This window comes from Tiliqua scincoides, chromosome 12 (genome assembly GCF_035046505.1).
Source record: "Tiliqua scincoides isolate rTilSci1 chromosome 12, rTilSci1.hap2, whole genome shotgun sequence".
In the NCBI taxonomy this organism is placed as follows: Eukaryota; Metazoa; Chordata; class Lepidosauria; order Squamata; family Scincidae; genus Tiliqua; species Tiliqua scincoides.
Window position 1 is genome coordinate 16,516,414 of NC_089832.1, and position 15,316 is coordinate 16,531,729.

The window sequence follows — 15,316 nt, forward strand, 5'->3', positions numbered from 1 at the left end:
GTGAGATACAGGAAGCTGGACTGGATGGGCCTATGGCCTGATCCAGTGGGGCTGTTCTTATGTTCTTATGTTCTAATGTTGTGGGGGAGTGCTTACTCAATGAGGTGCTGGAAGTGGTCAAAGGTGCTCCTGTTTTTTTCTGAGGGACTTGTGGACCACTTTTGAGGGTCTCACGGACCACCAATTGGGAACCAGTGGACTAGAGCAATAAACGAGCAGAAAGCAAGGTCAGATGAACAGTTTGAAACCACGGTTTAACGAGTAATATTTGTATGTTCAGACCATGGTTTGAGTTCTGAAACATGATTAGCATCAACCATGGTTTGGCATACTGCGTACGCAAAGTTTTCTCACCTACGGAAAGGAACGTGTGCAGAAGAACAGACCTGTGAATAAATCCAATCCATTGAAATAAATGGGCAAACAGGTGCATGGAACGAACTGCGTGTTTAAATATGCATTTGCATCTCTTCAGATGTTGCTTCTGGAGAGTGTTCAGGCTTCTGAAGATTCCCATTCATCAGAATTTCCATTTCAGGTGATATTGGACCCCGTGGCCAGCCTGGGTTAGTAGGTCCTCCAGGGTTACCAGGAATTGGTGGCCAAGGTCCACCAGGGGCAACAGGGCCTCCAGGACCTGTAGGCCCACCAGGTGAGTCTCCAAATATCTGCTTTGTAAGTATCTGCTTTGTAAGTAACACAATTCCAAGCCATCATTACAGGAACAATTCAGATAAGCGTATTCATCAGTTTGTCCCAATCAAATAATACAAGGTTGATTATATTTTTGGATGCTCCAGGTTAGCTTTTGTGTTGTTACCTGAAACAAAATTAATTGGAACTCCTTACACCCCTGGTGACCTAGAAATACTGTTAATTTGGATTGCAATAATTGCTTTCTGAGATGGCAATTTCCAATGTGGGCTTCATTCAGCAACAAAATATATATATTAATTTGGAATTCTCCAGCTTCAGGTTACAATTGACTCCTCACTGCAGAGTTAAACCTATGTCTGTGCTGTGTCACTTCAAGTGGCAGGTGGTTCCCATGGCTGAAGGTCTGTTTACCCAGGCACAATATATGGAACCCTTGAAAACTGAGTGGAACAATTCTCCCCAAGGAGTTTTTATCACATGAATAAACACTTGGGTACAAATTAACATGATTGTATCCAGGTATAGCTGAATGTATGACTAACCCTTGAATGCTTCTCTATACCAAAAATTTCCTGCATGTAGAAATCATAGCATGTCAGGAAGAGGGACAAGTTAGAATTCTTCTCTTGGACTTGCTGGTTTTCTCCAAGGCAGGGCAGGGCATTTTTCTGATGTTAAGGAGTGCTGTCATGTGATCTCACACCATCTATCCGGTGACATAAATTTGAGTTTTTTACAGACTGCAAGACTTCTCCCACAGGCAGTTGGGAAATTTCGTTCTAAATATATAGACGCAGGCATGCTTTCTGCAACTCGACACCAGCTGAAACTCTGGGAAATTAATGTTTACAGTTAGTATTGGTTATTAGCTTTACCTTGAGAGATGCTTGTAAAAGTGGCCCCACTCTTATAGCTGCTTAACTTTTAAGAAATATTTGTACTATATGACTGTGTGTGTGTGTGTGTGATGTTTTTGCATAGCCCTGTTTCACAAAAGGTCTATTATAAGAGAAAATGCTTATTTCCCTACCTTTGGGTTGAAATTGGGACCCTGCGATGAAGGTCTGGGGCATTTGGTGGGGCCGCTGTGAGATACAGGAAGCTGGACTAGATGGGCCTATGGCCTGATCCAGTGGGGCTGTTCTTATGTTCTTAACTACAATTCCCAGGAAGCCTTGCAGGTCTCTTGTTATCTGGTGTGCTCCCTGGGGCATTTGGTGGGCCGCTGTGAGATACAGGAAGCTGGACTAGATGGGCCTATGGCCTGATCCAGTGGGGCTGTTCTTATGTTCTTAACTACAATTCCCAGGAAGCCTTGCAGGTCTCTTGTTATCTGGTGTGCTCCCTGGGGCATTTGGTGGGCCGCTGTGAGATACAGGAAGCTGGACTAGATGGGCCTATGGCCTGATCCAGTGGGGCTGTTCTTATGTTCTTAACTACAATTCCCAGGAAGCCTTGCAGGTCTCTTGTTATCTGGTGTGCTCCCTGGGGCATTTGGTGGGCCACTGTGAGATCCAGGAAGCTGGACTAGATGGGCCTATGGCCTGATCCAGTGGGGCTGTTCTTATGTTCTTAAGGGCTGGGATTACCTCGGGAGCATCCTGCTGTAAACTTGCACCCATCTGAAGCTTGTGTGCTTTGCCTCCACACGAGTGGTGCATATCTGGTTACACCAGTTCCCATGGTGGTGACTGTGTTTTATAAAACTTCACCCAACATGGGAAGAGTTGTGGCTCTGTTTACAGTGCTCAAGTGGAGGAGTTGGTTATCAGAATGGTGTCGGGGTTGTTCATATTGGGCACTAGCAGAAGGCCCACCTGACTAGGACTACTCCCAAACCCTCGGTAGTGGTGATGGTGGCATCAAATATGCCAAGGAGGTATGGGCAGGGGTGCCATGGGACTCCAGTTCAGGTCTGTTTCCCAGGGCCCCCCAAGCAACCTGGTGCTGACAGTGACTGGTCTATACAAACTGCATATTCACGCAAGCCCAGGCAGGAACTGGTGAACCCTTGTACTCCTGAGGCAATATCATGGAGACCACCTCCCATAAATCTGCACAGTGGGGATGTTTTCAGATGAACCTTTAACTTCTCTCCGGATATGTTTTGTTTCTTTGCCGTGCACACACGCTTTGCTGTATTGCATGACCACAATCTGCCACATACGTGATGCTGGAGATCATGTGAAATTGTGGGCTGGGAGTCTGCCCTGAGTGCATTCGAGAAAATTCATGGCTGCATGAGCACATCCACATGCAAAATACACCTGGCACCGTCACACCTGTTCCCATTCTGTACTGCTCTCATCTTGAAAGGGAGACATTGTCTAGCTTTCATGACTGTGGAAAGAGATTAAAAAGGTATCCTGGTGGACTCCTGTAGTCTCTGTGTGCTGACCCAGATTTTCTTTTCCTCTTCTGAACTTGTCGGGTAGCTGAGATTTTGGTAGTCATGGTTGGGCTAGAGATTCCCCATTCTACCAGGAATCTCGATCTGGGCCAGAAATCAAATCTTGCCTGGGTTGAGACTGAAGGCAAGGCATACTCAGGCAATGGCAAGCTCCAAGCTAAAGGTCTGGCAGTATTCGAATCAGGAAAGAGGATGGATGAAGCGGAAACTTGGGGAGGGAATCCAACCGGAAGCTGTCATTGGCAAAGACAGGAACGTGTGGTATGAATGTATTCCAGCAGAAGGCACACAGCAGGCTGGAGAATCAAAGAGACTGCCAAGCAGTAGAAGTTGAGTAGCTCTGTGGGCACAATGTGCTGGTTGAACATGGACTAGGCTATTAGGTAGTCTTACCAAATTCATGGGGGACAACAGGATATCTTCTTGTTCTCCGTTTTCACGTTCTCTGAACTGGGACTTGTGGAGGAGCTTCAGACACAGCCCTTGGAGAAGCCAGTCCCTGTGCCAAAGTGGAGGCCACTCAAGTGATCCACCTAATAGAGTCACGACAACTCTGTTGTCATGACCGAATGCTAGAAGAGGAACGCAAGAAGCAGCCATCTGGAATGCAAGAGGTGTGAGACTAAGATCATGGAGGCAGGAAGCTTCCTGTTAGCATTCTGGCTGCCTCTCTCCTCTAGCATTTCGGCTGGCTGCTTCTCGCCTTCTATAACAGGCTGCAAAGGAAGAGACAGTGCTTGGCGCCACAGTAAAGGGAAATAGGTAAGTAATGGGTGCATGAGGACAGAGGACCATGGATACGTGATTCCACGTAAACAAGATCTGTGGATTTGGGGGGGGGGTGCCTGTATTCCACAAACAATCCATTGTTTCCTAGATCTTTTGGGGTAGGGTGGCCAGGCTCCTTGTCACCTTTCCATTACCTCTCCACACACATCTTTGGCGAGTCTCCACAGATAATATCACTGTTAACGAGCATGTATTTACATGCCACTGGGAATCCGACTCTGCTTGCCCAATGCAATGATTTACCCATCACTGAGAATTTTTTACTATACAAAGCATGCATTTTTCCATAAAGCGGACGGTCGATCTACCTGTCTCAAACAACCCGAATGGCTCCTGTTTCGTCCCCCTGTGGCACGCTGGCGCCATAATCCTTATCCTTTCATGCACTGTGTGTTTCCTGTGGCTTCTGACATATCAGCATGATGTCACTCTCCACTTTGCTGTGATGGAAAATTCCTTCCTTCCTTTGCTCTTCTTCTTCTGCATAGAATTAACACCTGCCTTAAAGGTTTGGGATGACGTTAACACTGTCTTAGTTGCAGTCCGAGTGGGAACCGCGGCTTTGGTTCACGGTTTCCTCTGTGCCCATCACCACCTATCCGGACGTTTTTGCTGCCTCCTTGCGCCTGCGACCTTTCGGAACAAATCGGTCCAGTAAATGGATACGTCTCAGCAATGCCACCGTTTTGGCAGAACTTGGGAAGCAGAAAAGCCCGTTGATTGTCAAGTTGACGGCATTCAGTTATTGAGAGCCATATGCTATTCTGGGAAAACCTGTAAACAAAAGTCCGTCTTCTTTCCCTGGATTGAGTGGTTATTGCACACTGCAAACTGTTTAAACCAAACGTATATAGAATCTCATGCCTTTTATCCCGACTTTCTGTACTGCTCTTGGATTGCCATTCTCTGGTTCCAGCCCATTTATTCAAACTGTCATTCTATTAAGTTGGTGACTTGTGGTTTGTGACCTTTGTCTAGACGTTTGTCCTAACACTGACGTGTGCTTACTTTTGTACCCTAACCTAACGGCCTTCTCGCAACCCTTTACCGCTCCCCGGGTCTCAACTTCCCGATGAATTCTAATGTGCTCGCATTTCATCCATGCAGGCCCATCAGGTAACTGTGGCTTCTTCATCCAAGTTTTTTAAAACAATAAATCTTAAATATATTGTTCTTGTTTTGTCTTAAAAAGCCAGTCCAACGTAATAGTTCTGGTCTTTAGACGTCATGGTACCATCTGTTTGGGGAAGTTTACTTCTGAGGAGACAGTTTACTTCTGAGGAGACAGTTTCCAGCTTTGGACCATCTGCTCTACCTGCATCTTGGTTTATTGATTAAGGAAGTGCATTTATCTGCTTTATTCTGCTTCTGATCACCCAGTAATAAGGGGCTGTGATGACCAGGAGGGTCAGTGAAGCTATTGCCTCCCTCCTTTTCCTAATCTGGTTTTATGCCAGGGCAAAAATCTGTAAACTCTTCTGCCACCATGAAGACAAAGCCAGGCAGATAGAGACCATTTTTAGATTCCCCCCCCCCCCCCCCGGTCACATGTGTGATCCCCCATCCCAAACCTAAGCAATAAAATCTAGCCAGATTCAAGAGACTGGAGACAGGCTTTGACAGGATTCAACCAACCAACCACAGGCAGGAGAAGTGTTAAAAATGTAAAAAGAATTTATGAAAAATACAGAGTGGAGAAGGATTAAAGGGAAGAAAGAATAAAACAAGCAGATTTGGAATAGCTTTGTGGAAAGTATGTGCTGCAGACCAAAATGGAACCCATTTGTAGCCCATTCCTGCACCTTCTCTGTCCGTGTATGTGGAGCTGTGTCCTCCATTGCGTGTTCTCACTTGCTGAAGAATTGTTTTCTAACTATTGTCTAGGATTTAAAGGCGTATCGGGTGAGAAGGGAGATCCTGGCCCACCAGGATCCGACATTCCTGGTCCTCCGGGTGATAGAGGCAACCCAGGATTACCTGGTCAACCTGGTCTCCCAGGGCCTCCCGGGTCTCCGGGAACACCTGGACGAAGTGGAATTCCAGGATTGCCAGGTAAATGCTTTTATTATTATTATTTTGCCAGCTGCACAATGATTAATATAACTGTTGGAGAACTTTTGTCTGTAGGAACTGATAGTTGTATATGAGCCTGGAGTTCTAGATTAACATTTTTCTTCTGCCTTTCTCAGAAAAAATGACCCAAAGCAACTCACAATTTTTTTAAAAAAAGTACAGTTTCAAAAGCAACAAAGAAACTCAACGGTACTCAAAGGAGAAGAAAATTTTATTCAATTTATAAATATACTAGGTCATAGAATCCCAAACTCAGGGAGAGTTTAGGAACCTGTGTTTGCGGGGGAGGAGAGGGGGTGGCAACATGATCAGGACAATTGTGCTGCTGTTAGGGAGGAAAGGGTTTTTCCAATTTACCTGGAGGTTGCTATGACTTTCCAGAGGGTCCGGGGAGCCTGCAACCCCCTCTGCAGCCCTCCTGGCACCTTCAAAGTGTAATGAAAGGGGGAAAAAAATTCTGGTTTTGTGACAAAAATAGGGAGTGGTTTCGGCACCCTCAGTGGATAAAAAAATCAGTGGATACCAAATCAGTGGAAAAATAGTTTTAAAGACCCAGGTTTTTTATTCCTCAATTGTCTCCCCAGGATGTGTACACACTATACCTCAGTCAGCCACTAAATAGGGTGAAGAATGGAATCTAACAAAATTATGACTGCATGTGATATAGCATCTGTAGTGATGAACTGGGGGGGGTGACAGTGGAGGAGCGAGAAACCCAGAAGTGGGTCTTTAAAGCTACCTTTAACCCCGAGAAGCTTGCAACCAGTGTGATTTAACAGCAGGAAGGTAGGATTTGGGTGCTTTTTTCCCTTGTAACAAGGTCCCTGGTATCAGTGGTGAGTCAAATCAGTGGATGCCAAATCAGTGGATAATGAGACACAACCTGTATATGCTGCCCAGTCTTTGTACCTTTTTCCACCAGCAAGTCTGTTCTAGATAAATTGCATTACTTGCACTTGCAGGGAAATTGTGTCAAAACTGTGGTTTTATATTTTGAGTGATGTTTGCAACCAGGTCGTAGTCTGAAGCTATAAAAAATAGGTCAGCATAGTCTTCTCAAATCGTTCCATGGATTAAGACAACATGACTTTTTTTTTTTTTTTTTGCAACGAATGACTGCAAAGATTTGCTGTAGTAGGATGCTTGTATTTCGTAGCTTAATCCCATTGGATGCAAAGCAATACGAAGAAATGTTGAAGGGTTTCTTGAGCTTCACGATAAAACTTGTGTTTCTATGCTTCTAGGTGCCAAAGGTGAGATGGGTGTGATGGGCACCCCAGGTCCTCAAGGTCCTTCTGGACTTGATGGCAGAAGTGGTGCTCCTGGCCCTAGAGGTAAGAAGTGTGGTGGTCAATTGTCTCGAAATTTGAATTATGTTGATTTGGAGTTTAGGAATAAGGGACGACCTCAAAAAACCAATGACAATATTGGTACCTTCTCAGTGTGCCTTGTGATGGAAAAGGTTGAAAAACGCTGGGTTAGAATGTTGGATCAGGGACAGGTGGGTTCAAATCTCCACTCAGCCTTGAAGCTCATGGCTGATATAGGGCCAAGTTATCCTTTCTCAGCGTGTTGTTAGGATAAACAGGCAAGTGAACACCCATTGCCATTTCTTGGAGCAATGGCAAGATTTAAAAAAAAAAATTAGCTGTTGCAATCTTTTGAATGCTTGAGTTTACTCTGATGCTCCTGCAAAGCAAAAGGGATTGCTGGGTTTTTTTTTCTACTGGGAATTGTAAAGAATGATATTTTGTTGGCAACTGATGACCAATTCCCTATTTGGATACCACTATAGGCAGTGACGGTTTGCCGGGGCAGCCAGGCCGTCCTGGACCTGCAGGGCAGAAAGGAATAAAAGGCGAGGTTGGGCTGCCCGGAGCTCCAGGGAAAATCGATCTGGACCAGTTGGGTTCTAAAGGAGAAAAAGGAGAACCAGGAATTCCAGGTGAGAAGCTGCTGTTTCTGGATTCCTTCCCTATGCAGCATAAGGAGAGACCCACTGAATCAGAGCTAAAACTCATCTAGTCCAGCATGTTCCAAGTGACAAACCAATCGTCTTCAATGTTCTTGAATGATTCGCCTTTTCCATGCCACCTAACTTCAGCAGCAAGTGTGTGCCTCTTGTGCTTGATTGCTCATCACGGATAGGGGCCTGTGCATCACTTCAAACACAGTGCTGTTCAATAGAGGCTGTTGATCTGTTCAGCAGTGGCAGTTGTTACGTGATGCATGAACACCGAAGGGAACCCGTCCTTCGTAGGAAGCAGGTTGCATGAGGCAGTGTCCCATGCCATGTCCCGCTGGATCTGCGATTCGTGTGTACATGTCCTTCACATAGTTAATTGGGAGGTCTTGGTGGAACCTGACGGCAAATCTTTATCGCTCATTTTAATTTGAATTAGGACCGAGCTCCCACCCCCACCCAGTTGGGATGCTCTAAAGTGAAGTTGTCCAAACTGTCCCTTTTTGTTGTAATGTAAGTGCATCTCTTTCCGTTGCTTTGTCTCCCTGAAGGTGCTCCTGGTATCACAGGCCAGAAGGGTTACCAAGGAGTCCCAGGTGAGCCAGGGCTTCCTGGACTGCTTGGACCGCCAGGTACGCCGGGGTTACCAGGTGAGTGAGATTCAAACAGCTGTTTTGTATATATATGCATGCATAAGGTGACCACAAGTTCATAAGAAGATGTGCTGAAACCAAACTGTCTGGGCGTTTGTACTCCAAAGGAGGGGCCCATAGGCCTTGCTGTTACTTAGGTAAACTCCAGTTCTCTCTTCGCTGAAACATCCCAGTTCAGAACAGTAGCCTTTGCAATACATTTGAAAGTGGCACAGAAATTCCCCAGGCATATCTGACCTTACGCATTTCATGACCTTGTGTGCTTGTGTTCCAATAGCCATTCATTGGCAAATGGGGTTTGTGCCCATGACAGCCGATGTTGCAATAAACCTGATCAGCGTTGAGGTGTCACAAGGTTATTTTTCGTGCTTTATGATGGGAATGACTTTTTGGTACCAAACAACTCATGAGAATTATGCCTTCCTAGGCCCCAAGGGAGATTTGGGATTTCCTGGGCCTCCCGGGCCAGCTGGTCAACCTGGACAGAAAGGCATTACTGGAGAAATGGGACTTCCAGGTAGTTACTCCAACATTATTTTAAGTCTGTTGTTTGGTTGTGTTTTGTGTTGGGGTGGGAAGATTATGACGGGGAAAATAAGGGGTCTGGTGAACCTGCTGGGTTATTTATGAAAAATAGCCATCGATAACAACAACAAAATTGCCTGTATAATCTGGGCCTGGTTTGCAAAATATCGCCAGTTAAAATTGTAGTTTTGAAAACCTTCAATAAAATACGTTTTTAAAAACCAAATTTTTCAGTGATCCCAGCTTATTTATGTCTGAGATGCAGGTGTCTATAACTATCCACATTGGTCTTCTCTGTTGCTTAGATTTTTATTTAGGTCCACAGATTCCCCCCTTCCTCCCATCCCAAATAAAACTGGGGATTATGTTTGAGTAGACATGCATGGAAAGAAATGTATAGAATCTGGAGGATCAGTTTGCTTATCTAAAGAGCTTTTCTTAAGTGTGCAGTGGTCATAAGCTTGGGGTCTCCTTCTGGTTCACTTTTGAGTGTTTACAAGCCACTGCAGAACTTGTCTCCTTCCTATTTTGGTCAGGTCCCCCAGGTGTGAAAGGAACACAGGGCATAGGAGGTCGTCCTGGCCAGCCTGGTTCTCCTGGGTTCCCTGGACTGAAGGGCGAGAAAGGTGATCCAGGCCTTTCAGGCATTGGAATTCCTGGCCTCCCAGGCCCTAAGGTATGTTTTTGGAACGCTCTTTCCAATAGAAACAGGTGTGCTCCAGTGAAAGCTCATGTATCCGTGTCCTCATTTTTCATGTGCAGGTGTGTATGGCAGTGCCGCACCCCAGCAGATCAGTAGGTGGGACTTTTGATTGGTAGTGGCTCTTCCCAGTCTTTTTGGATTTATTTTTCTTGAGCCTGGCTAATAGGAAGTGCCACCAGAGTGCTCCTGCTGACAACATCACTGCTTCTCCTGTAGGAGAAGTCCTGGGGCTTTGCACCACATCGCACACCCTTGACTAAACCCCTGCTCCCAAGGCCACCTGCAAGAATTTAAATCCAGGAACCATTTTTCCGCTCATGGCACATGGACCTGTATAGTCTTCCCTGTGGCTTTCTCCTCTTGTGATGTCACTTCTGGCTTCTGGGAGACTCATCTGGGTTCTGCTGCTCTGTTTCTAGGGCAACTGTCTGTAGTAACAAATTGTCTGCCCCTGGGACCGTCTGCCAAATTGATTGCCGGCAGAGGAAAAAGGACCGACCATTTGCTACTACAAACGGTTGCCCTAGAAATAGAGCCACAGAACCCAAAAGAGTTCTTCAGCTATTTTCAGCTGCTGTGCTTCCAAACCACCGTGACACACTTGAGGACCTTTCATGGCACACAGGTTGAAAATCGCTGGGCTAAAGGAAGAATGCGTTGGAGGAAGGGGCAGTGTCCCCAGATGCAGGGGAGGGCACCAGGACACAGGTTGTGTCTGTTATCTTGTGTGCTCCCTGAAGCATTTGGTGGGCCACTGTGAGATACAGGAAGCTGGACTAGATGCGCCTTTGGCCTGATCCAGTGGGGTTCTTCTTATGTTCTTATGATGTACAACACCATCTGATACTGTCTTGGGTCTGCTGCTTCTCCACTACAAAAAAAAAAAAAAATTGAAACCTTACCATGCACGCTACCATCAAACCCAGGAGTGGGACTTGTGGGTCTGACGGCAGCACAAAGAGCAGGTAAGGAGCTCTGTTCCTTTTAAGCTGCGTGGCCGTGCAGCTCAAAGTCCACTGAAGCCGAACCCCACATGGCTTGGAGCTCAGCGTTCCTGGAATCCCAGCGATGATGTTTGAAATGCCGAGGAGCTGCCACACAGCAAGTGAAGGGGGCTCCCTTAGCGGGAATATTTTGGAATGCAGGTTGAAGGGCAGGGTGAAAGGCCCCCCAGATCTTCCTCCCCCCCCCAACCCCTTGCAATCTGCCACTGATGCAACCCACAGAAGGTGGCTACCTGGATGGGCTGGCAGTGGGAGGGGGGGGTTATTGTTCCAGTGGGACGGGGGGTTATTGTTCCAAGTCCAGTTCTCCTTTTGTCACTGCTGCTGCTTTTCCCAGCGTCGCAAGAGGCCGAACAGTGTTTGACGACAACCACACGTAAATATTTCCTGTACTTTTTTCCCCCCACCCTACCCCCTAGGGTGATGTTGGTGAGCCTGGATACCCAGGGAGTCCTGGCCCCAAAGGTTCCCCAGGGAATCCTGGGTTGCCTGGTTTGTCCGGAACCCCAGGCCCAAAAGGCGAACCTGGCCTGCCTGGATTTCCAGGTAATTTCCCACTTCATCTGACTTGTCTTTTTCTCCCCTTTGTCCTCACGCTCTCATGCCTTAGCTGCTGAAAGAGGTAATGCTTCAGTTTCCTTTCTTTTTCTATCTGGATGCATGCTGTGCGCACCCCGCACAATTGGGGATTGGATTACGTGAACATAGCTGCCTGTTGAGTCAGACAATTGGCCCATCTAGCGATGACTGGCAGGAGTTATCCTGGTCTGAGGGAGAAGGTCTCTCCCAGTATCAGCTCCCTGATATCCTTCTGATTGCCAGTGGAGCATGGAAATATCATCATTCAGAGCGCATGTTGTAGCACTGGTTTATGGAGATCGCCTGGATGCTTAAGTTCAGGGGAATAATTCTTCTCAGCCTCTTACCCTGACCTTGCATTTTTTTAACCTAGCACCCCTGCCGAGAAGCAGCTGAGAAAGTTACTTCCAGAACGCTGCAGTGTCTACTACAGTGTTTCTAAATGTTTGCCCTCTGCCGTACCACTTCACGTGGTCCACCTGTTGGAAGTACTATTGGAAGTAACTGGTGATGACTTCATGGTGTTACTACTGGGTTGGGAGACCACATGCAACATGATAGACACTCGGACATGATAGGCCTTTTTTGAGTGCAGAAAAGCATGCTTTTCTACCTCCTACCACTGTTTGTTGTGTTGTGTTCCTGGTCTCACCACTGGGCGGTAGGTGTCCTGGTAGATGTCCACCAGACACCACCTCAAGTACCACTGGTGGTACCCATACCACTGATTGACAAACACTGGTCTACTGGTATTGGTGGGCTAGAGAAGAGATGTTCTAGCCTGCCACTTGACTCTCCCCCTGCTTCCTTATCCCTGCTCCCATCCTTTCCTTGCTCAAAAGATGGAGAAGAGGGAGCAACCTAGTCTGGAGCTTGGAGGAGGATATAAAGCTACATCTTTGCTTTCACAGGTACACCAGGTATTCCAGGACCGAAAGGTATTGATGGACCCCCAGGTAATCCAGGTATCCCAGGATCACCTGGACCTCCAGGTAGGTGTAAGATCTGACAGACTTGTTTTCTGTTGTGTTTCTTTTAGTCCATCTTGATCTTGAGTCTTTGATTTATACTATGTTAGGTGACCTTGGCCGCCCTGGCCCTCCAGGACTTCCCGGAGAAAAAGGACAGCCTGGGCGGGACGGTATCCCTGGGCCAGCTGGACTGAAGGGAGAACCAGGTTGGGCATTCTCCTTCTCTTGTGTACTCTTTCCCTCCTGCACTGTTGATTGCCCCAGAGCTGAACTCATCAGATGTGAAAAGTGTTTCACAGATTTGCATGTACTGCATTCACAGATCTGTCATAAAAGAAGTGGCCAAGCTCGCTTAACTTAGGAGCCACATATGATAAACTTAAGATGTTTGACAGCTGCAATATTTAAGAAGCATTTACAAGTGGGCCCTACTTATCTGCAAATTTGGGACCTGCGGATTTAACTTACCACGGGTCCTAAGCTGGAGAGCCTCACCAAACCTCCCAGTTGCGATTAAAGTATCTTCTGGTTGTGCCTGGGAGGTGTTCTAAGGCATGGAGAGGTCACTTTGTGGCCTCCATGAGCCTCAGAAGTCCTCCCAGAGACTTTTGAGAGGTACGTCTGGTTTGACAAAAAACTGCGCCTCTCAGAAGCCTCAGGTTTTGATATCCACAGGGGTTCTGGGAGCAAATCTTCCACAGATACCAAGGGCCAACGTGTACATTCTTAAATATATTTACTCACCATGAACATTAAACTAACATTTCAGCCCAGCAGATTTCAGCTCACACCTGGCAAATACCGCAGATACTCGCCTATAAGTCGATCCCACAGTTAAGTCGAGGGCATGCTTTGAGCCAACAATCATGGCATTTTCTATGACCCTCGGATAAGTTGGGGGTTAAACTTAGGGGGGTGTATGACTATAGTTTTGTCTGATTTTATTGAGGCCAGATCCTGAAAAATAACCCACCACTAATTGTTACCTAAGAACTGTAGTCTCTAATTTATTAAAAACATAGTAAAAGATCATAAGATACATTTTTATTGTTTTTAAATTCTGGTCTTCACCACCTTTTTGTAAACACTGTCAGAGTAAGTGCACTGTAAACTACATACCAGTAAAACAGTGGTTCCCAACCTGGTATTCACATACTCCCAGGGACACACAACAGGACCTTTAGGGGTAATTGAAAAAGAATGGAATAATGGCAGAAAAAGGCAGATCCTGCTCCAGAATGCCTTGCAAGACAGGAAGGGAGGTAGCTAGTTGGCTGTGAAAGCCCCACCAATAGCTAGTTTTTGGTCATCAATTCGTGTATGAACCAGTGATTGAAAACCAGCACAGTAAAAAAGCTGAAACATAATATTGAAAGTATCAATATCCAACATAATATGGAAAGTGATCAGTCACCCAGAATTTCTCAGCACACTTCTGGTGCAAAACAGTGCAAAGGCAGAGTCTTCTCCAAACAGATAAAAAAAACACTGTGATGAATACATGAAGTCTGGGCTTTCATATAGAGGAGATGAGGGCCTGTATTATTAATTACAATAATTTTGCTAATATGAAGGGAACAATGTATGGAAATGGGCTGCCAAGGGATATGCAAGTGAAAAGGGTTGGGAACCACTGCAGGAGATCCATGAATCAAATCCACCTTTAAGGTGTCTGGTGTGTTAAGCCAGAAGCTCTACGTACAACATACAACCCATAACACATAACCGGGAGTGTGCAATTCAGTTCGCAGCAGAGAGATGCAGCTGCATGTATTTGCAATCTTTTTTACTCAGAAGTAGACCCTCTGCTTTCCATGGGTGTTATTCTTAAGTAATGGTGCACTGAATTGTAGCCTGGGAAGGAGGGTCCCATCCTGGTGTTTCAAAAAACAGACCTGCTTTGCAAGCATTTGCCAAGCAGAACCAGGCCGCAGCAGAAGGAAGGAGAAGAAAAGGTTAACTTTGGCTGGAAGGTCCCAGTTGCTGTAGAAACAAATTGCTTCTAAGCCTGCCTGCTGCTTGAGAAACTTGGTGCCTGTCTGTCTGCTGCTTGAGAAACAAAACTTTTCAGAGTTGAAAGGCTTTGCCCTCTGATTGACCAGGAGATCAGGTGAAGTGATAATTTGAGCTTGATTACTTGGCAAAAATTTCATGTACTATAGGCGAGTATCTACGGTAATTATAAAGCTTGAAAATTGGTTAACCTTAATTGTGAAGCAAAAAAGAGCTCAGTCAACATATTTCCGGAAGCCGCTCATGGTATGTCAGAGAACCAGATGTGACTTGTTAGCTGTGGTTTCACCATCCCTAATATATAATTTAACTTGTCTGGGGGTTGTGCTTTCAGGTCAACCAGGCTTTGGACGCCCCGGACCTCCAGGACTCCCAGGACTATCAGGCAAAGTTTATTTATTCATTCATTCATGGAAGGTGTTAACAGATGTGTGAGGAAGATGATTGCTTAGCTATATTTGTACCCCACCTTTCTTCCACCGCGGTACTCAGGATGTCACACACAGGGTACCCAGGCTGTGCTGTGTTTAGACACTGTGAACCGACCACACACTTTCTCTTATGGGCTGACCAGTTTTCAAACTGGAAAACCCTGTCGCAGGCCTGCATTCTGAACCCTACTGGGGAATTGAATGGAGCCCTGTAAGGAAGCTGGTTGCATGATCAAGACCTGCACAGAGCCTGAAATCAATAAAGGGGAGTCCACAGACAGCATTGAGAGTGGTCTCCCATCCTGGCTGTGGCCAGTCCCACGCCTGCTTAGCTTAACCAAGATAACTGCCGTGTGTGCCTTTGGATCAAGCCTTGGGACCACTTGTGGGCACAGAGCTGCTACTTGACCATTAGGGCAGAGATTCTCAAATGGGTTCACAGCAATCTTCTAGCAATTCGAGTTTGCCCAAGTGTCACGATGAACAAGGCATGCAAGATTCAGGCCCACTGCAGTTTTGAAGAGTAGCCAGGGCTAGATGGAATC

At 46.2% G+C, this 15,316-nt stretch overlaps 1 protein-coding gene across 1 annotated transcript in view; it reads left to right on the forward strand.

Moving 5' to 3' along the window:
• Positions 1–15,316, forward strand: part of COL4A5 (collagen type IV alpha 5 chain) — a 115,222-nt gene that overhangs the window by 76,795 nt on the left and 23,111 nt on the right. Inside the window, exons 30-40 of the mRNA XM_066640136.1 lie at positions 539–652; positions 5,741–5,908; positions 7,174–7,263; positions 7,725–7,874; positions 8,444–8,542; positions 8,973–9,062; positions 9,607–9,746; positions 11,197–11,323; positions 12,268–12,348; positions 12,435–12,533; positions 14,675–14,725. Of these exons, the coding sequence (XP_066496233.1) occupies positions 539–652; positions 5,741–5,908; positions 7,174–7,263; positions 7,725–7,874; positions 8,444–8,542; positions 8,973–9,062; positions 9,607–9,746; positions 11,197–11,323; positions 12,268–12,348; positions 12,435–12,533; positions 14,675–14,725 (1,209 nt within the window). The remainder of the gene's footprint in view (positions 1–538; positions 653–5,740; positions 5,909–7,173; positions 7,264–7,724; positions 7,875–8,443; positions 8,543–8,972; positions 9,063–9,606; positions 9,747–11,196; positions 11,324–12,267; positions 12,349–12,434; positions 12,534–14,674; positions 14,726–15,316) is intronic.